General features: G+C 36.9%; 1 protein-coding gene and 1 long non-coding RNA gene across 2 annotated transcripts in view; one reads left to right on the top strand and one right to left on the bottom strand.

Annotated features, from left to right (window-relative positions):
• The window catches only part of LOC137220118 (uncharacterized), a 37,000-nt gene extending 25,793 nt beyond the window's left edge, over nt 1-11,207 (top strand). Inside the window, exon 4 of the long non-coding RNA XR_010941478.1 lies at nt 11,153-11,207. This is a non-coding gene — a long non-coding RNA (uncharacterized lncRNA). The remainder of the gene's footprint in view (nt 1-11,152) is intronic.
• Nucleotides 1-22,913, bottom strand: part of GPATCH2 (G-patch domain containing 2) — a 168,803-nt gene that overhangs the window by 45,008 nt on the left and 100,882 nt on the right. The window contains exons 6-8 of the mRNA XM_067729738.1: nt 22,648-22,715; nt 9,350-9,389; nt 2,688-2,758 (exon numbers count right to left, since the gene is read on the bottom strand). Coding sequence (XP_067585839.1) covers nt 2,688-2,758; nt 9,350-9,389; nt 22,648-22,715 — 179 coding nt within the window. The remainder of the gene's footprint in view (nt 1-2,687; nt 2,759-9,349; nt 9,390-22,647; nt 22,716-22,913) is intronic.

The raw sequence follows: 22,913 nt of genomic DNA, 5'->3' as shown, positions 1-22,913 counted from the left end.
CTGGTAGGAGAGTCTCTTTTATAGTATGTCTGGTATATGCTGTCCCATCCTTTAGTTTTCCACCTTTCTTTGTCATTATTTCAGGTATGTCTCTTATAAAGAACATATAGTTGGATTTTAAAAGAAAAACTAAATCTGCTTAGTTTTGCTTTGAACTGACAAATTTAATCCATAAATATTTATTGTAATTACTGACACATGGACTTGACTCAATTATCTAACTTTTTTTTTTCTGTGTTCCATTTTGTCTATGCCTTTTCCCCCCCTTTATTGACTTTTTAAATGGATTTTTTGAGGTCATTTATTCCATTCAACCCCACGCCCGCCAACTGGCTTGGAATTTACATACTCTATTTCTTTTGACTTAGTAGTTATTTTTGATATTTTACCATGAATACTTAATACAGTCTTATCAAGTAGCAATCTCTTAACTGACCAATGAAGTAAACACCCCAAACAATTCAAGGACCTTAGATTGGACTTGACCTGTAATCATCAACACTGCCAATTTAACATGCTGTTATTTTCCACTATCTTAGATTGTCTTTTGAAAAGTCCTATGAATTACATATTATAACTGTCAACTTATATAAACAATGGTTGTTTAAACTTACTGAAATCTTTAACAGCTTATTGGCTTAGTATTCATTTTTTCATCTTAGACTTTCCTGGGGAGATCCTTTTCTTGAAATACATCCTTAGAAAGTCTTCTAGCAAAGGTCTGTTGGTAGTAAACTTCCTTAGTTTTTGAAAATCTTAAACTGTTTTTACTTCATCTTCATATATGAAAGATGTTTTTCTAGGCACATAGCTCTATGCTGACAATGTATTTTCACCCAGTACTCTGAAGACTTGTCCACTGTTTTCTGGTTTCACTGTCAGTACTCAGAAATCTGATGATGTACAGCTGTCATTCCTTTGTAGTAATTCATCCTTTATCTCTGGATTCTTTTAAGATCTTCTCTTTGTTTGTGGTGTACTACAGTGTACTACTAGGTATGGATTTCTTTCTATTTATTCTAGTTGGTATTCACTGTGCTTTCTGTACTTGTATCTATAGATTTATAACTTTCACCCATTTAGGGAATCCTTAGCCAACATCTCTTCAGCATCATGTTTTTTTCAGCCTTTCTATACCCTCCATCAAAGCCTCTAAGCTTAAATGTATCTTAGATCTTTCCTGGGTCTCTTAACCACTCTTTCATTTTTCCATCTCCTTGTATTTTTATGCTGTATTCTGGCCTACTTCTTCAGCTGTACCTCCATTTCACAATCACACTTCTCATTTTTAACAATTATATGCTTTTGATTCAATTCTGCTTGAACAATTCTAATAGCGATCTGTTGCCTGCTTATTTTATTTCTATAAACGTGGCATTTGTAATTATTTATAACCTGTATAAAATTTATATAATCCATACTTTATAATTTCAGGATCTGACATCCTTAGGGGTAACTATATTAGTTTTATGTTGACTATCACTGACGGTCAACTTATTATGTTTGACAATTTTTGATTGTCTAAATTAGACATGCTAGATAGGATTTATGTTAGCTTCTGCAGATACCTAGTGGGTTCTCAGTTGGGGTTAGTCTGTACAACATGGTACTTGGAAGCTACATTGCTTGCTTGGGAGTGTTAAACACAGTGGCCAGCACACTAACTACGGGAGGCCAGGAGATGCAAAGGCAGCTGCCGAGGTCGGTTATCTTGTTAAAAATTGAGCAAGTGTAAATCACAGGGCAGTAGTTCTGATCAATATTCTGATAGCCATTTTCACCTAAGTAAAAATGAGGTCTTCAGAAACACCACATGCAAAATTTGGAAATACGCTGTCTAAAACAATAAACTGGGGCAAATTTTTTTTATTAAAGAAAAAATATAACATCGACTCAGCAATATAAAATGAGTAAGAACACAGAAGCACTTTTAAAAAAGAGTATATTTTCTATATACTTATTTATATATTATTAGAGATAAATATACATGTTGCTCTCTCATAAAGCCTAAGTACCATTTAAGTTTTGGGGAAAAGATTAATTCTCTTTTTTTAAAATTAAAAAATTAATTATTCTAAATCTTGATCTAAAATTCATTAGTTATGGGTGGCAGAGATTTTCTTTTCTTCTAAAAATGCACTCTTATATAGAGAATGGACTTGAGGACACAGGGAGGGGGAAGGGTAAGCTGGGACGAAGTGAGAGAGTGGCACGGACATATATCCACTACCAAATGTAAAATAGATAGCTAGTGGGAAGCAGCCGCATAGCACAGGGAGATCAGCTCAGTGCTTTGTGTCCACCTAGAGGGGTGGGATAGGGAGGGTGGGAGGGAGACACAAGAGGAAGGGGATATGGGGATGTATGTATATGTGTAGCTGATTCACTTTGTTATACAGCAGAAACTAACACACCATTGTAAAGCAATGATACTCCAATAAAGATGTTAAAAAAAAAAAGGTACTCTTTATTTTTCATCAGCTTAAAAAAGTACAAATAGAACGGTATCTTTCTATTCATTACTAGTAATCCTGAAATAGATTCTAATAAACAATACATAAAATATTTTAAGTTGGCACTCCAGAGCCAAAGGCATCCCAGCTATAACTCACCATATTCGTATTGGTATGGAAAAAAAAATCACATGATTTAATGATCAGAGTAAAAAGCGATTTTAAGTTGCTTACCTGCTGGCTGTTTTCACAGAACAGTTTTTCTTGTGTCCTCTTTCAGCTCGGTTGTCTCTCAGAAGCTGATGCTGTCCAAAGTGTTAAAACAAAGTTGTAGAAACAAAAATATTTCCATTATATTATTTTGTAAGTAGAAAAGTATTCTTCTCATTCAGAGGGACACTATTTGTTCACTTGCATTACTCTTTTTTCTTTTTGTTTTTTTACTGGTTTTTCTTAAAACGAAGACAACTACTTTTGCTAGAGATGCCACTGACACACTTATAAAAATGTTGCTAAGAGTTGCCAGTGCTTGCCTGACAGCTTACACTGCTCTTATAGTCACTTAATATACAGCCTAGAGCTGGAGGTCTAGGACTCACTTCTAATTCTGGTTCTCTGGAGTGGTCCTGGTAAAAGTAATGCAACCTCTCTTACCAATGCTTCTACCAGTGCATTCAGCTACGAATTTTTCGAGGCTTTGTCACCTACGATGACATAAAAGATCTAATCTTACTTTCTCTGTATTTACTGGCCTAACATGGTAAAGAAACATTTAAAACATTCTTTTTCAAAGAAATTATTGGCTTGGAAATATATAATTAGAAAAAAAATACAGATTTGACTGCCTCCTCAAAATGCCTCACCATACACTTCCCTTCACACTTGCTTTAGCCTAACTAATTGGAAAGAAAAAAACCCAAAGTAGTCAATACTTTTTGCTGTGTGTACTCTCAAACTGTAGCTTATCTTATTTATGCAGAAATGTGATTATATGCAAGACTGGGCTAATAAGAAGTTGTACAGCATATTAGAAATTAACCTTAATAAAAATAGAAATCTTAGGAGTAATAGTGCAGGAAAGATCTGGGTTCGAATCCCAGCTATACCAGTAACTAACAAGTCACTAGGTTTTAAAAACAGGTCTACCATTTATAAGCTGTGTAACGTCTCTAAGTCTCAGTTTCCACCTGGAAAATTGAGATAACAATAATATCTACCTGTAAGGGTGCTGTGAGTGTTAAATAAGATAAATCATGTCAAACGCTTAGCACTATGACCAGAGTATAAAAAGTGCCGAGTAAATGGTTCAAATGCTACAATTATAATTAATGAGCCTGGTTGTCAGTGGTTATTGTCTGACCAGTATCAGTAACTTCTAATGAAATAACTGCTTTGAGCTATTTAATGACATCATTTAGAATCAATTACTAGCCACATTTGGCCATCCTTGAGAAGGAAAATAACTTAATTAGATCACAAAGAACATTGTTAGATCATTATTTCAGGAATGTCTTAACTAAATAAGACTACTTTATATTTCTCTTAAATATCTGCTTCTTTCCATCCCCACTACCAACATCCCAGTCCAGGCCATCATTTTCCCTCACCTACAACAGCCTCTCCAAAGGCCTCCCTGCCTCCAGCCTCACTCCCATTTAATCCATTCTCCACACTGCAGGCAATAATTCTAAAACTAGATCTGATTACATTATTCTCTTCAGATAAACCCCCAAATCTTGTATAAGGCTCTCATGGCCCTTCATAATTTGATTATATTTCTAAACTCATAATTTATTATGCTTCCTCCTACCCCCCAATCTAAGCTCCTTATTTCTTTCTTTTTTTTTTTTTTTTTTTTTGCGGTACACGGGCCTCTCACTGTTGTGGCCTCTCCCGTTGTGCAGCACAGGCTCCGGACGCGCAGGCTCAGCAGCCATGGCTCATGGGCCTAGCCTCTCCACGGCATGTGGGATCTTCCCGGACTGGGGCATGAACCCGTGTCCCCTGCATCGGCAGGAGGACTGTCAACCACCGCGCCACCAGGGAAGCCCTAAGCTCCTTATTTCTAAATGATAAATCCCAGCTATTCTGAACTTTTCAGTTTGGAGCATGTACCATATTCTTGCTCACCTTTGGCCCTTTGTTTTAGTTATTCAATCTGCCTGCATCTCCAAGGTCCAGCACAGTGCCTGGAACATTTTTAGTGTTCAATAAATATTTGTTGAATGAATGAGTGAATGAATGAATGAGATAAAGAAATAGGGAATGAGATATAGTATCTGATATGTAGATGAAGCCATAACCTAATTATTACTACTTATAGAAAATAGCAACAATTTATCTTTAAGTCCATTAATCTGAAAGTGTTTCAATGTAGAAACACTTCGTACCATGAAAGCTAATTTGCTTCTGAAAAAAAAAATTAATTACTTTGGCATTTCTAATTCTAGTGCCTTTGTAAAAAAACATATACAAACCAACATTTGTGACACAGATAGCTAGAGGTGACATGATAAAATCTCTACCTCCACCTTCAATTAATAGTAGTAGTTAACTAACTTTTCTAATTGTTAGATAAGACGGATACGTGAACACTATTCCTGATATTTGTGTTAAAACAGTTTAAACAAAGAACTCAAAAAATCCCAAACATATGTTCTTAAATAAGAAAAGAATTCTACAGTTTAGTTTTTTAAAAATGCAACTATAATAACCAAAATAAATATTAGGCTATACCTACTAGGTCTGGTTAGTTCTCAGGGAGGCCACCATCTGGATGAACTAAAATGAGATAGCAACTTCTGTGAACTCTAAGGTTAGAGCTCCTTCTATTAGATTCACATGAGAATTTTCCACAAATTTATAGTTTTGATGGGCTTTGTATATAAAAAATTTATAGTTTTCTTCCTCAAATTTATAGTTTTGATGGGCTTTGTATATAAAAAGAGACAAATATTGGAATTATTTAATATAATGCATCTATATTAAAAAGTCATCACAAAATTGTCTCATTTTATCAATAAAATTATAAGTCTGGGTGTATCTTTGCAAATTTAAAATTAAGCTCAGAGAGAAAAATACAGACTCAGATCTCTGGGTCATGAATTTAACAGGTTAATATGGGAACCTAGATCTTTTAAGGGGCGAAAATGAAAAAAATTAATCCAGAGTGTTATTTGAATAGAAAACATACATTTGTATTTGAAAGTTTCCCAACACGTGTCTGCTCTGCCCCAACGAACAAAAAAAGGGTGGCAGGGGGTAGGAGGAGCATCAGATCAGGAATTCATGATAAAAGACACAAGAGTCCTGGAGCTCTGCTCTGATAAGCAAGAGTAGCTCATCAGGTTTTGAAAGATTCTTCACTTCTCTTACTGCTAACTTTTCCTGTTTCCTTGGACTCCTATCAGTGTCACAAGTGAGGTCAGTTTTCAGGGCTCTGACTCAACACCATCAACTCCGATTAATAACAGAACTTCTGAATATGGTGCGAAGTGCTTCTTACCTTCTGACTCTCAGATTGCTGGACTTAGGCCAAACGGAGAGACAATTCCCTTATTAGTGAGTGACCTGCAGATGTATATTAAAAAATGACTCACATAAGAATGACATGAACATTCATAAACACAAAACCTAGTACAATGTGAGGTTTACAAAAGGTACGCAATTTTAAAATCTGCTGAATGAAACCAGGAAGAGAAATGTTCCCAGTGGATCATGGTTGCTCCTGTGACAGAAAGGGAGCTGAGAATTTCTGTGGCTATTCATGCTACTTTTAAAAGATTATTTTGTGCGTGTCACGTTCCTAGCACAAGAGGAAAAAGCAAAGAGCAGAATACTTATTCCACGGCAATCCTATCTTTACCACCTGATATTCAGAAGGCATTCAAGCTCAAGACTGTTTCTGATTAGCAGCCACTTTTCAGGTAACTCCTCAAATGTCTACAAAAGAATTTCAAGTCTCTCCACACTTGGCCTTTCACAGGGTCCTCACCTTAAAAGGAGTACTAAGTAATCTCTAAACAATGACCTGTGGCTCCTTAAGATACTAGTAAACTCAGTCAAAAATATCACACCATTAGATATTCAAGGAGGAAAATCCTCAGAATTAAAAAAGACACACACACAAAGTGAGGCTTCCTGCAGCTGCTTCTGTCTCCTTACTTCTACTACTGAACCACCTTTCAATTTTCTCTTTTGTGGCCTCTGTGGTGCCCTCTCTGTGGTTTTCTCAAACATTTACCAACATCCTGTAGTTACTGCTTTCCTGCCCCAGATTTTACCCACCTCAGAGGAAAAGCTATGCTGTCTACATAAATACCTCTTTTTGTAGAAATAAAGAGTACCTGAGAGATAACGGCTGATGGACAACAGTGATTTACTGAATGTGTGATAAAGAAACGCTGAGTATGCATGATGTAAATGGAAATGGGACTTTGCACTAAAGAACAGAAAGGGGAATCATAAGGTGGGGAAAGCAGTGAGGGGTGGGATTTCAAAAGTGGGGTTAATATTATCATTTCTTTAGGTTGGTAAGTTGGTATGGGAAAAATAAAAGGTGTGCATGCATGCTAATAGTCATTCATTCAACAATATATTGAAGGATTTTATACTTTTTCATGGTCTTGCATTTTATCTTGCATTTTATTTAGGTCCTACCTTGGACCTAGGTTTAGCCAATAGCTTACTGTGCTAAAGTTAGGTCTAAGTTGAATAAGAAAATTTTATCCCTCAAAACGTGAGTAGTTTGCATGTGTATTTGTATACACACGTATATGTGCAACTGTTCCTCATTATTCATGGGTTCTGTACTTGCAAATTCACCTATTTGCTAAAATTTATTTGTAACACCAAAATCAATATGTCTGGTGCTTTAGCAGTCATTGGCAGACATGCACAGAGTGACAGAAATTTGAGTCCCCTGTAGCGCATGTTCTCAGCTGAGGTCTGACAAGGTGATGTCTGTCTTCTTGTTTCAGCTTTCATACTGTAAACAAGTGTCTTTTTCGAGGTCCGTTCAGTGCTATGTTTTTTTGCATTTTTTTCTTGTTCTCATCTTCATTGTTTAAAATAGCCTCCTAGTATTGTGCTGAACTGCTGTCTAGTGTTCCCCAGTGCACGAAGGTTGTGATGGGCTTTATAGAGAAAATATGTGCATTAGACAAGCTCCCTTCAGGAATAAGTTATAGTGCTGCTGGCCATGAGTTCAGTGTTAATGAATCAATAATATGTATTAAATGAGGTGTCTTTAAACAGAAACACACATCAAATAAGGATATGTATGGATTAGTTAATGAAAATGTTGTGACCAGAGATTCTCAGGAACCTAACCTTGTATTTTTCCTGGGAGCGATTTTTCAGTATTTGCTACGTTCATTAGTATTCTTATCAACCTCATAGAACATAGCTATTACAAACAACAAGAATCAACTGTGTTCATTAACTAATAACCTATCTAGTCAAGATAAAAATCTGAAGTGGTATATCAGAGTTTAAGCCAAAAGGCGAATCAAAAATTTGTCTAAAATATTTAAAAATTAAAAAAAAAAAGATTGGTCAACTTTCTTCTCTATATGTTCTTAGCTATTTGTTAATTTTTAATGACAGAAAAAAAGTTTGGCTGGAAGCAGCCAGTTACACTATAATCTAAAGCACAGATTTATAACATTACTTTAGTATTTCTCAAATTCTAGAAGGTGGAAAATGATCTTTACAAAATCGTATTTGGGGATAAACTATACCCTGATGCGACTTACTACTAGAAGCAGAATCTTACTGTGATGATTTTACACAGAGGGTATGAACCATTTGGGAAAGCAGAAAGTCTAAGTTTTACATTCTGAACAAACACACTACGGATGCAACGTAGCCTAGTTAATTTCCAAAACTTTAGAAATAACGGTATATATTCTATTATTGTGAGAAATATATTTAAAGGTGCAAATTGCTCTCATGGAAAAAGGCCAAGTTTACAAAAAATCATTAAACTGAATTCACATATTTTTCTTTAATTAGATTCATGTGTGTTAAGAAATATAGTATAGCTTATAATGAAGTATTTGGCACTTTGCTGTTATAAGAAAAGGGAACTATGGTATGTGCAACCAACTCTGGACCTGCCGCCCAGCTTAAGAAATAAGACATCACCAATACATAAAATAATGTTACCAATTACCATTACTAAGCACGATCTCCTCTTTACCGACCTACCTACCTACCCCTCAGAAGAAATGATCCGTGTGGATTTGAGGCTTTTCATTCGCATATATTTAAAGGTATTTCTTACATATCATACTATTGACCCACTTAAAAAATAACTCTTAGAATCCATAATGAAAAAAAAGGCTTAACAAGGATGCAAAGCCTAAAACATATATGCTTTACAACTTATCAAAATTTTAAGCCCTAAATTACCTTATCACGCTGCAGAGAGAGAACTAACACATTCAACAAAGAAGATAGACTACTTATTTTATATGTAAAGTTAACCAAAATGAATGTCAAGTTCTTGCTAAGTCAACTCATCATTGTGCTGCCATGAAACTAATAAAAAATTAAAAAAAAAACTCACTTAGAAATATAACGTACGCTTGTAAGAAACCATTATCACCTTCAAGACTTCAAAAATAAAAATATTCTCTTGCTGGCTGATCTTGTTTAATACAAAGCAATTTTTTCAAGCATATGTACTATTTTGGTACCTTAACTTTGCGAAAAACATATGTGAACGGTGAAGTCCTACAAACTAGTGATGTATCAGCACTGGCACAATGAACTCCTTTTAAAATAACCTGGGACTTTATCCTTTCTCATAAAACTGATCTACTACCTTGAAGGGAGATAGTTAAATATTTGAAAGACTGAGTAACTTCCTTTTGGATTAGAATGTTCCTTACCTGGCCATGCTCTGTCCTAGCCCCAGGGCTAAACCAATGGCTGCAGAGGAAAGAGAAAAGGAGTTAGCAGGAAACTCACTAAAAGCACATGCTCTCACGTGATCAGTCTGCATGTGCTGTAAGAAATGTATACGCCACCAGCAACAGAGCCTTAAAATATGCTGTATTTTATTGGATATTTCATGTAATCCTAGACTTACACCAATTTTGACAGAAATGTAAAAGTGCTCATAACCCAGTAATTTTCAGTTTCATAAGCAAACTCAGTTAGAATTACATTTCCATTTAATTATGTTAACATAAACTGCTGGGACGGTATTCATTTTATGAATCGATTCTGGTTATAAAAACTACAAATGCTATCACTTACCACAACTTAATTACAGCATCATTACAACAAATGATGACCTTTTGATTGCTGGAGTTTTAAAAAACATTAAAAATACAAGAATGTTATATCCTCTGGCTGTGTCCCGAGCAACAGTCACACAAGGCCCTTGATGTGAATTCTAAAGCATCAGCTGAAGGTCCCTTGATCCCATTCCTTCCATGGGATTCTGGATTCTGGCTGAGAACAAATTCAACAACAACACTGGAGATACATAAGTCATGGCACAGTTGAAACGTTCCGTTCTTGCACTGTGCCTCACCCTGCCTGGCCCACCCCATACTGTTCCAGCTGCAACTTGGGCTTCTAATAGTCTACCTGGTGATACCTTTTCAATAGGAGTTATCATTAGCTGTGTGCCCAGTCATCTGGCCGGTATTCTGCTTAAAAACTAACTGTAAACATCCAGGAAATCGAGAGAGACATTGTGGGAAATAAGCCAGTAAAAGCCCACAATCATAGGGAATGATACTAATATTATTAATGCTATCTATTTTTTTATCATATTGAGTACAGGTATGTGCCAAGCACTCTTTAGACACATGACATGTATGTATTATTTCCCAGCCTCACAAAAACCTTACAAGGTTATTCTCATGTTCCAGCTGCAGGAATGATTGAGGCTCAGATGCTAGGTTATTTGCCCAAGGTGCTCAGCGCACCATACCACAAAGGACAAAGGGCTCACGTGGAAAGAGCACATTTCCTGGTTCCCTCCAACACTTCTATGTATTCTCCTTTGTGGTACTAAAACCTGGGAATAAACAGCCTCTATATTAATATGCTCTTATTTTGTCTATGCTCTTCCCGGAACATTTCTCAAGCTCATAGACAGTAATGCTCTTTGGCAGGTCAGATTCCATTTTTGCTGTGGGAATGGACACTTACTGCTATTTGTAAATGACATGTGGATTAATCACCAACTAGCAACTAACTATTTACTGCAGTTCCCTGACAACTTGACTGATAAATTTCCCCTCTGCTATGGATTGTACCCTTTTTCTTTAAAGAAAACTATTTTTTAGAAAATCAAATGCATACACACAGTTAAAACAAAATAAATAAACAATAAGTGTTTGTTTCATCTATCCTGACCCCTAAGCTCTGTTCAGAGAAACCACTGCCAACTCTTTCTGCCTTTTCTTTTGGTATTTAATGATGTATTTCTACAGAATATGGTTATACTGATATTTTGCGATTGATTTTAGACATTAATAATTGACTTCCTATTATTGTAAATTTAGCTCTTTTAGAACTCTCAAACCCCTATTTCCAGTTATAACACCATTTTTAATTAATCAGTTGTGAATACAGATATTATGACTACATGAATACTTTGTGCTGCTGAATTTTTCTTTTTGTTTCTCCTAAAGTTGACAGTTAATTTGTTTTTCTTCCTTTGCTATTATTTCTAGGTACTGGTGACCTTTTCCAGAGAAGTGTCCAGGAAGTGGTGTGGGAAGAATCTGGATTATAGTGTCATAGGTGGGTACAGAAGAAGTGGGATGTGAGGAAGTTAAATGGGTATAGTATAATCCACTCTTTCTACAAGTTAGGCTTTCAAAGTATGAGAGGGAGAGAGAACAGAAAAAAATGGAAAAGAAGAGGTTTAAAAATGTAGTATATAATGAAAGAAGTTTTTGGAAGGAAAAAAATGTTCTTTCCAATCACAGACACGCTGGAATCAGCCTTGGACAGAAGAAAAATCATTTCCTCTAATACTAAGACAAAGGAAAGTGAAAGAAGGTATATTTGGATAAGTTCATCCAAATTTGTGACTAACAGCCTTACTTTGGAAAGTTGAAGAAAAGGTCAAATTCTTGGGGTTAGTGGGGAGATGGGCAGCTTATAACAGGGGCTTGGTGACAAGACATAGAATAGCTTTGGGGGACACATAAAATGTTACGGAAGGTCATGCTAAAGCATTGCTGAAAGATCTACTGAAGTTCAAGATTATATATCTGTGTAGCAACAAATCATATAATCTTTTTTTAAATTTTATTTTAATTTTTTTAACATCTTTATTGGAGTATGATTGCTTTACAATGGTGTGTTAGTTTCTGCTGTATAACAAAGTGAATCAGCTATATGTATACTTACGTCCCCATATCTCTTCCCTCTTGCGTCTCCCTATCCCACCCCTCTAGGTGGTCACAAAGCACCGAGCTGATCTCCCTGTGCTATGTGGCTGCTTCCCACTAGCTATCTATTTTACACTTGGTAGTGTATATACGTCCGTGCCACTCTCACTTCGTCCCAGCTTCCCCTTCCCCTTCCCCATGTCCTCAAGTCCATTCTCTAGTAGGTCTGTGTCTTTATTCCTGTCTTACCCCTAGGTTCTTCATGACTTTTTTTTTTTTTTAGATTCCATATATATGTGTTAGCATTTGGTATTTGTCTTTCTCTTTCTGACTTACTTCACTCTGTATGATCTTATTCACCAGTGCTCAGCAGAAGAGCAGTGGATGTGGGTAGCTGCACAGACTGATCCAAGATTAGGAGTTTATGGAACAGGACGGTAGGCAGGATTCTAAGAGGACCCCCAGTGATCCACACCCTTGCACAACTTGCTCTCTTTGAATGTAGGAACGACCTGTGAATATGATGGGATAGTCACCCCTACAATTAGGTTGTGTTTTATGGCACAACTGGCTTTAAGAAGGGGAGATTATTCTTGGTGGGCTTAAGCTAAGCGGGTGATTCTTTGAAGGGACTGAACTCTTCCTGGTGAAAGAGATTCACAGTATGAGAGTTTCAACTGGAGAACCCAACATTTATTGAGCTTTACTGAAAGACAGGCAGTGTTCTCGTTTAATCTTTAAAGAATCCCGCAAGATAGGTACTACCCCCATTTTGCAAGTGAAGAAACAGGCTCAGGGAGGTTGAGTGATTTGCCAGAGATTTCATAACAAAGTAGCAGAGCTGGAATTCAAATCTATATATTCAATTCCAAAGCTCATGTTCCTTTTAACTATTATACATATTGTCACCAGTTAGGGTAGCAGAAGTTGAGGCAGAAAAAAAGACTGGCACAGGTGCCTGTCTAACTCACCCCGTTAGGTTTAGATGTTTCCTTGTCTAAGCTTTCAATACCTTTGCACATGTCTCCATTAAAGCAGTTATATTCATATATTGTAGTTGTTTATTTATCCTGATAAAAAAAATTGGAGGTCCTTAAGAAAGAGATACTGATGATAACTGTAGTAACAGAACAGTAGTAGTAGTTGGAAGGAAATGTAGTGGTAGTAATAACAGAAGTAGCAGTAAAAGCACTCCCACAACTCGGTATCTCAGTAAACGTTTGATACCTACTGGGAACCGTGGTAACGGTCATATGTAGATTACCTCATTCAAACCTCACACCTTACGGAAGAGTGCTATTGCTATTCAAGGTCACAAAGCTAGCAGGCACTGGTGTCAAGACTGGGACCGAGGCTGTCTGATTCCACACCCTGGATTCTTAACCACCATTCTCTTTCACTGCCTTCAGTTATCGTAATTTGGGGGAGGGGAGTTTTTCCCTTTTGCTCCGTTTTCTTTTTTTCTCTTTTTTAATGGACTCATGGAATGTAAAGGTTACTTAATAACTTTTTAGTGAAAACATGAACAAATCAGGAAATCTAGAGAAAGTGGTGTCCTTGAAATCCAAAGGGTCAAATTTATGTAAAGACAGCAGAGGAAAAAAGGCCGTGAAAGAGGATGAAGTTGTAGAGGCATTTATTTACACTGGAGCCAAGATTCCCAAGGGGACTTATGAGGGAGGGGGCTAACAGTGAAACGCACACCTGAGAGGAGGGGACGCAGAAGAGTCTGAAATTGATCAATTGACGGGGATGGCTAGACCTAGAGACAGAGCTGGATGGCCTGTCTGTTCTCAAGATTCCGAGGGGCTGCATGTGGTTTCTGGGCTCACTTCTCCCTCTAGGATACAGATGCAGTTTGGGGATGTCTAAGAACTGAGCCTGACACACATTATTGCATTTAATCCTCACCTGCCCTGTTGATGATGGGACTAGCCATCACCTATGGAGCCCTCGCTATAGCGTTCTTTTTAGCAGAGCAATGTGGTCGGTAACTGTGGAGCAGAAGGGAGTTTTTTGTTTTCCTTTTAAGTAAGAAGTAGATAATAAAGCTTTAGGGAACAAGGTTTTTTGAACTAAAATCTCTGCAGACTCAGAGCTCCACACTGATTCCTTCTCACTGTTCCTTAATCCCTTGCCCTCACCCACAGTGCTGAACTACAAGTAGCAGAAATGTACAGGATTTCATGAGAAGTCAAATGATATTACAGCTATGCAAAAGGACAAAACCAACCTCAAAATTCTTAACTGAGGTCTCCTAAAGAAGTACTTTCCAAAAGGAAAGAGCCACAGCAGTTTATAATACAGATTTTGGTTTTTAGAGTTTCTATTTTTTATAGAGTTTCTATTTTTTGACTCAGAAGCATAATTTTATATTAACTTAGTGTGTCCTGTGCACATCATGGTCTAAACTTGTGCTCTCTAATATGGTAGCTACTAGTCATCTATGGCTATTTAAATGAATATTAAAAATTAAGTTCCTCAGTTGCATTAGCCACATTTCAAGTGCCCTAGACATACATGGTTAGCAGCTACCATCATCAGCAGTGCAGATACAGAACATTTCCATTACTGTGAAAAGTTCTATCGGACACCACTAGTTTACAGATTATCACTGAAAATTCGAATGCACTTTGGAAATGGAATATAATCTTCTACACTGAACATCTTCCTTGTGAACCATAACTGCTCTATTGAAGAGACTTGTAAGTATGAAGAAGTATATTACAGAAAGGGGGTGGGTTGAGGAATGGGGAAGTAGAAATGTGTGTTAAACTCCTAACTCAGTATTCTATAATAGGGTTTCATGGATCAAGACATGGGAATAAAAATTAAGGTGAGAGACTAGCGTATTAAGAAGAAGCCATATGCTAGGTAAGAACTAGATCTTGGCAGCAACTACAACTGAGGATGCCAAAAGGCTAAGGCACATGTGTCAATGTAGAAGACGTTGACAGGGAGCTCCACACGACCTTCAGGACTTAGGATGATACGTGAATTTTGGTATTCTTGGTTCTATCTCTGCCTGTGGTTCTCAAAGTGTTGTCTTCAAAGTGTATTCTGTGCAGCCCTGGGCGGGAGTGAGGACGTCCCTGGAATACTGAACTAGTAGTCACTGTATTCCTCACTGCCATGAACTTGCAGGGGGAAAACAAAAAAGCCAGTTTCACTTAAGAATATTCTTGACATAGCAGTAAACATTTTTTATTAAATCTCAACTTAAGAAAATTATTCGTGGTGAAATGGGCAGTACACAAAGTGTAAAGCCTTTTATATATATAAAGTATAAAGCCTTTTTTTTTTTTTTTTTTTGTGGTACGGGGGCCTCTCACTGTTGTGGCCTCTCCCATTGAGGAGCACAGGCTCCGGACGCGCAGGCTCAGCAGCCATGGCTCACGGGCCTAGCCGCTCCGCGGCATGTGGGATCTTCCCGGACCGGGGCACGAACCCGTGTCCCCTGCATCGGCAGGCAGACTCGCAACCACTGCGCCACCAGGGAAGCCCTTGAAAGTCTTTTATTAGCTATCCTATTATAGCCTTCTGCAACAAAAATGTGTGTGTATATCTATATAACATATATACATATGTGTATAAATACACATATAACATTTCCTTAAGGATCTGTGACTATAAAACTAGATGGAAAATTATTTTGAAAAGTTTATAAGTCAGTCAATGCTAATAATAATTGTTAGTTGATAACCATCAGTTACTTAAGGTCTGAAATAGTTTTCATTAGTACTCAACTAAACCAACATAAATACATTTTGACAATACTAAACATAAAAATAAAATTTTATTAGAAAGCTATCATTAACACGTTTTCCCCCCAAATTAGTTCACATATCCATTGATGACTATTACCATTAGCATCAATTCTACTGTTATTTTTAACAGTTTGAGTGCTCAGAAACCTTGTTCACACAAATTGACAAATGGAAATAAAAGGAATTTGGTTAGAACCAACACTTGATTATTGAACTCCTTCAGAGTTTTACGCCAAAAAATATCACACACAATGATTTTAATAATCTACCAGATGCTGAAAACAAAGAATTAGTAACTACCTAAACTGCATAAAGCTTTGTGACTTAGTCATTTGATTTAATCTGTCAACATCATTATCAGTACTATATGAATGACCCCCTGTTTGGAACCCAAGAGGATTTTACACTACAGGGAAATGTGCCAAGATCAGATCAGAACTGAGAGGGCATCTTTTTTTTCTAAAGTGGAAGAAAGGCAATTTTAAGACTCCCACCTGAGGGTAGGGCCCCCAAAGCACCCAGCTCTGAGACTCAAAGGACTGCAAAGAAAGAAGCAGTTCTTAATGGGCACGTGAGCGGTCTCTGTGGCTGTCCCTCAAGGTTCAGCCCAGAGGGAGCCGGATGTTTGCCTAAAAATGTCCATCTCCCAGTCTTCTCCCGGAAGGCAAAGGTTTGATGGCAAACCTTACAAGCTGCAGCCTGAGGTTCTAGAGTCTAACTGAGGATGCATCTAGGGGCTGGCTGCCATCCTCCTCAGAGTCCAGGGGGCTGGGGGCTTCCCCCGCCTTCTCACTCCTGCTTTCTGGAACAACAAAACCAGGCTGCTAGCTTGTACACGTCTGGTGCCCCAGCTTTTGCAGCTGCCACCTGAGGGACAGGCCCTGGATCTCCTGGCTCTGACAGCCAGTGAAGCTTGCATTCACTAGTCTTACAGGACTACAGCAAACAAAGAAGCAGTTTTTAAACAGACACAGGAACAATGTCCCCTCATGGCAATACACCTAAGCTCAGTGTGGAGGGAGCAGGCAAAACACCCATCTTTGTTCTCCCTGGAAGGGTCTTAATTACCTACTTTCCCAGCTGTTACAACTAATCACATAAAAATACTAAGGATCACAAGAAACTACTATAAGCAATTGTTTGCCAACAAATCAGATAACCTAGAAGAAATGAATAAATTCCTAGAAACATAAAATTTACCAAAACTAAAATCACGAAGAACAGAAAATATAAAAAGACCAATTACTAGGAAGCAGATTGAACCAGTAATCAAAAACTATCCCCCCCCCAAAAAAGTCCAGGACCAGATAACTTCACTGGTGAATTCCATGAAATATTTAAATATTTAAAATTAATACCAATCCTTCTCAAAGTCTTCCAAAAAATCAAAGAGGAGGGAACACTTTCAAACTCATTTTACGAGGCCAGCATTATATCCTGATACCAAAGCCAGAGAAGGATTCTACAAGAAAAGAAAATTACAGGCCAATATTCCCAATGAACATAGAAAAATCTTCAACGAAGTATTAGCAAAACAAATTCAACAGGGTCATACACAATGATCAAGTGGAATTTATTCCAGGGATGCAAGGATAGTTCAACAACGGCTAATTAATAAATGTGATACATCAAATTAACCAAATGAAGGATAAAAGTCTTATGATCTTAATAGATGCATAAAAAGCAAATGATAAAATTCAACATCTTTTCATGATAAAAACTCTCAACAAATAGAAAGAATGAATATACCTCAACATGGTAAAGGCCATATATGACAATCCCACAGCTAATGTCATAGTCAATGGTAAAAAGCTGAAAGCTTTTCCTCTTAGATTAGGAAAAGGACGAGGATGGCTACTACTCTTGCCACTTCTATTCAACAGATACTGGAGGTCCTAGCCAGAGAAATTAGGCAAGAAAAAGAGAGTAAAAACATCCATACCAGAAAGGAAGAAGTAAAATTGTCTCTATTTGCAGATGACCTGATAGTACACATAGAAAATCCTAAAGACTCCACCAAAAAGCTATTAGAACAAATGAACAAGTTCAGTAAAGCTTTAGGACACAAAATCACTATACATAAGTTGGCTGTGTTTGGATACACTAACAACAAAGTATCACAAAGAGAAGTTATGAAAACAATCCCATATACAATAGCATCAAAAATAATAAAATATTTAGGAATAAATTTAACCAAAGAGGTTAAACATCTATACACCGAAAACTATAAAACACTGATGGAAGAAGACACAAATAAATGGAAAGAGATTTTGTATTCATGAATAGGAATAATTAATATTGCTAAAATATCTATACTATGCACAGATATCCATGCAATCCACAGAGTGAAGGGAATCATAAAAATTCCAATGTCATTTTTCACAGAAATAGAAAACAAATCCTAAAATTTGTATGGAGCCGTAAAAAACCCTAAGTAGCCAAAGCAACCTTGATAAAGAAGAGCAAATCTGGAGCTATCACACTCCCTGATTTCAAACTATCTTCAAAAAATACATATTAAATATATATATATATATATATGGTATATATATATATACCATATATATATATATGGTATGGTATTGGTTAAAAACAGACACATAGATCAATGGTATGGTATTGGTTAAAAAAGTATGGTATTGGTTAAAAACAGACACATAGATCAATGGAACAAAACAGAGAGCCCAAAAATAAACCCATGCATATATGGTCAATTAATATACACACATACAATGGAGTCTTATTCAGCCTTAAAAGGAAGGAAATCCTGCCACTTGGGACAACATGGATGAACCTGGAGGGCATTATGCTGGATGAAATAAGCCAGACAGAAAAAGATAAATAGGGCTGATATCATTTATATGTGGAATCTTAAAAAAAAAAACACAAAAAGTTGAACTTCTAGAAACAGAGTAGAATCGTGGTTGACAGGAGCTGAGGTGGGGTGTCGGGTGGAGGAGCTGGGGAGAGGCTGATAAAAGGGCACAAACTTTCAGTTATAAGATGAATAAAGCCTGAGGATCTAATGCACATTAATGACAACTGTAATTAACAATATTGTACTGTATGCTTTAAAGTTAAGAGAGTAGATCTTAAATGTTCTCACCAAAAAAAAAAAAAAAAAGTAAATACGTGAGCTGATGAATGTGTTAATTCGATGGTGGGAATCTTTTTACAATGTGTGTGTGTATATAAATATACATAAAATCATGTTGCACACTTTAAATAGTCTACAAGTTTTTATTTGTCAATTATATCTCAATAAAGCTGAAGGGAAAAAAAAAAAAAAAAGAAATGAGTTGCAAAAACTGTGCAGCACCCTGGAAGGGCATCTGAGGTAATGAACATATCAGCTGTGATCTTACATATAAATATCAAGAAAGGTCCTCCAAGAAAGCAGAAAAGGACTGCTTGCCAAATTGGACGTATATTAAGTGCTTCCTTTACCAAATAGGAGCTTTTGTTGAAAATAGGCTCATTCTCCACAATTCTATATTTTATATGCAGTCACCTTTAATTTATGCTACATACAACATACTACAAGGAGCCATAGCCAGATCTGATTAAAGCTTCATGTCACTCAGAGGTCCCGGATGAGATTTTGAGACAGATGATGTAACTGGATGAGACTTTGAAGTGGTCTTCTTTGGGAAAGGCAGGAAAGGTATTTCACACAGTATGTATGTATGGAGTGAAGAGTGTGTATGAATGTTGAAAAGTCAGTGAGCTGAGTACAACAAATTTTGTTAGCAGCTACTCAATGGAGAGTATCCTCTTCTTATCCTTATCTTGTTAGGGGCCACTATGTGCCAGACTCAAGAAACCTATCATGACTGATCTAAACCTTTGCTAGACACCTACCTTCCTAAACGCGCTTGCAACTATGGGTGACCAAGTAACCCAGTTCTGGTCAATGAGAATTAAGGGAAGGTGGGTGAGTGATTTTTGAAAATAATTTTGTTTCTTGAGGAAAGCTGCTTGTACTGTCCTTCCCTCTTCTTCCTGCCTTGAATGCAGACATGATATGTGGAACCATAGGCGCCATCTTGAGACTATGAGGCAGTAAATGTGAAGACACATAAGAAAAAAAGACCAGGAAGATGCTATGTGTTGAAATGTGTCCCCCCCACCCATCCAAAGATATGTTGGAGTCCTAACCCCTAGTACTGTAAAATGTGACCTTATTTTGAAATAGGGTCTTTACAGAGGTAATCAAGTTAAAATGAGGTCACTAGGGTGGGCCCTAATTCAATTTGACCTTATAAAATGCTATTATATATCTGTATCTGTGTCATTATAAAAAGCAGAAAGTTGGACACAGATACAGACATAGGGCAAAGGCAATGGGAAGATGAAGGCAGAGACTGGGGTGATGTAGCAGAAATCAAGGAACAGCAAAGATTGCCAGCAAACCACAAGTGAGGAAGGGGGCAAGGAACAGATTCTCCCTCAGGGCCCTCGGAAGTAACCAACCCTGCTGATACCCTGATCTTGGACTTCCAGGCTTCAGAAATGTGCGACACCCAAAGCACTCTTAAGGAAGAAGAGCAAAGCTTGGAGGTGTCATGCTCCCTGGTTTCAAACTATACTACAAAGCTATAGTAATCAATACAGTACAGTACTGGCACAAAAAAAGATACACAGACCAAGGGAACAGAATAGAGAGCCCAGAAACAAATCCACACTTATACGGGCGATTAATCTATGACAAAGGAGGCAAGAACATACAATGGGGAAAAGACAGCTTCTTCAATAAATGAAACTAATATAATATTGTATGGTACCTATACTTCAATAAAAAGTATTTTAAGAATATAGAAAATTAAAGGGAGAGTGCAAGAATGCAAGAGGAATTTTATTCTGCAATGAAATAAAAGAAAAAGTATGGAAAAAGAAAAGAGCTATGAGACAATACATTTGTTGTTTAAGTCACCCAGTTTGTGATACTTTGTTACTGTAGCTCTAGGACATGAATACAGGTGATGAAGCAGAAAAAGAGAAATAGTCTGGCCCTTGATAATAAGCTTAGTAGCAAGCCCTAGAGCCACTTCCTTCTAACTTCTCGTGTGAGGAAAAGAAAAACCAAACCTTTTGGTCTGAGCTAGCATTAGTTTCATACTCTGTTACTTGCACCTAGTACGTCCTGAAAAATGTAATAGATGACTTTTCAATCAGTCTTGAATAATAAATAGGGTTTTGACAGATATGGATAGGAGGAGATGAATGAGCAAAGTCACTGGCTAAAGGGGCCAGTGCAGCAGAGGTTCTATTCAGGGCACAGAGGTAGACAGCTGGACGACTGGTGTTAGGAGGAAGAGATAACGGATAACAAAGTGGAAATGTAACTGGAGCCAGGTTGTGGAAGGTGTTTAACGATATGCTAAGGTTTGTCTACTGTCAAGAGGCAATCAATACTGGAAGTTTTAATAGGAAAATAAAAGGATCAGAACTGAACTTGAATAGTAGAAGTAAGTAGTATGTACTGAAATAGTGAGAGAGTAGAGACAGAAAGATCCATATAAAAGATAACAGAGCTGTAATTAAAATAATGGAGGAGGATGTGGAAAAGAGGAGGTCAGAATGAGATACTAAAAAAAGTGGACGTAGCAGGTAGGGTGCGAGGTAGTAAAATGACCGTTTTAGTCCCGAGTGTTGAGAGAATTGTAATCAAACACATTGGTATGACTTGGGAAACTCTAAAAACGGTGGCATCTAAGTTCCATCCCCAGAAACTCTTATTTATGGGGAGATGGGTGTGGAAGGGTTGTTGGGATATTACAATGAGGGTCATACCGGCTAATTTCAGAAGCAATACTCAACTGACATTATTGCATTTGTGCTATTTTAAATACAAACTTTTATGTCTTCACTCACTCAACAACTGGCACTGGATTACGATGGTGATAGAGATTGTTTGTCCTCAGGGCATTTACAATCTTTACCAAATGCGAGTTTTGGCTTAAATATAGCTCTAAATCTACTTTCTTGAGTATTTGTTTTCTATCAGAACAGAAAATCGAGACGGAAACATACAAATCTTCTGGTGGTCCTTATGAGATAAAAAATGCTTTATCCATCTTTATTTTTATTTTTTTCTGTTTGAGTGAAAAAAGAGAGAAGGTCTTTTATGGGATAATGAAACAATGAGTAAGATAAGCTATTAAGAGGGAAGATTGTGATATCATAAGCTATAAAAGTAAATGTATAAAAATAATCTATATAGATAATATTTTATATCATATAAATTATACTATATTAATATTTATAAATTAAGCTACATCTGAACAATAATTTCTGCTTTATATTTGATAAAAAGTAGATTTAAAAAACAGAACCTAATGGGTCCTAATATAATTGTTTTCCAGAAAAAATTCATTCAATAATTAATTCATATCGTTCCATACTTCAATGGTCTTTCTCAAGTGCAACCAGCTTCATAGGAGACACATGGTATTGAGCCAAAATACACAACTTATTTCAGGTTTTCCAACAAAGATGTATTTAGAGATAGAATTAGCACCTGGAAATTCACCCCATAACTCACCAAGCCACAGCTTTACTTTTTTGGAGTTATCTAGTAAATTAGTCTCTTCCTTTTGTTGCTAAATGCAAATACTTTCTGGTCCCATCACAGCTCATGCTGGACAGGAGAAGAGGGTAGAGAATTCATGAGGAAAAGACTCACTCTTCATTTCAGTACCTTAGAAAGGGTTGTAGAAGGAAGGAAGTGAGGATGGATGAGTCGAAGGAGAGCTCGATGCTACTTAATGTAATGAAAATTTAAACGCTTTGAGATGATCTTATATATGACTTTCAGTAACACGTGAATTTCAAATTCTATTGCAAGTAAAATAAAAGAATGATTACCTAAAAACTTTTCTTTATATTTCTGTCGTGGGTTTCATTTAAGTTGTTCTTGGACTACTGTCCTTGGTATATGATGTTTACTCTTTTATAAGACAGATTTAAATTGAACCACCTTTACTAGCAATAGCTACCAATTTCCCAAAAGAGAGATACAGAATAGCCCAACAAGATTATACAAATACCATGCATACTCACTCATGGTGATGAGAATCTGGGGAAAAGTGAACCATTCTCTTGTTACTGACTGGGCCAGGAGTGGTCACCTGAAAGGAGATTTAAAACCAAAAACAGGTCACCGTTGAGTGTGTAAAAAGGCAGTGAATAACAGGGATGTTTTCATTTGAGGACATCCACTCTGAAATGGAGAATATAACGATTCTCAAAACCTAAGACACAACTGCATGGACCAAAAGATATTTTAATTCCTGGTAACAATGTGCTATTTGTTTTAGTCTAGCATA

Source organism: Pseudorca crassidens, chromosome 2 (assembly GCF_039906515.1).
Source record: "Pseudorca crassidens isolate mPseCra1 chromosome 2, mPseCra1.hap1, whole genome shotgun sequence".
NCBI lineage: Eukaryota > Metazoa > Chordata > Mammalia > Artiodactyla > Delphinidae > Pseudorca > Pseudorca crassidens.
This window is presented reverse-complemented; position numbering and strand designations above follow the sequence as displayed.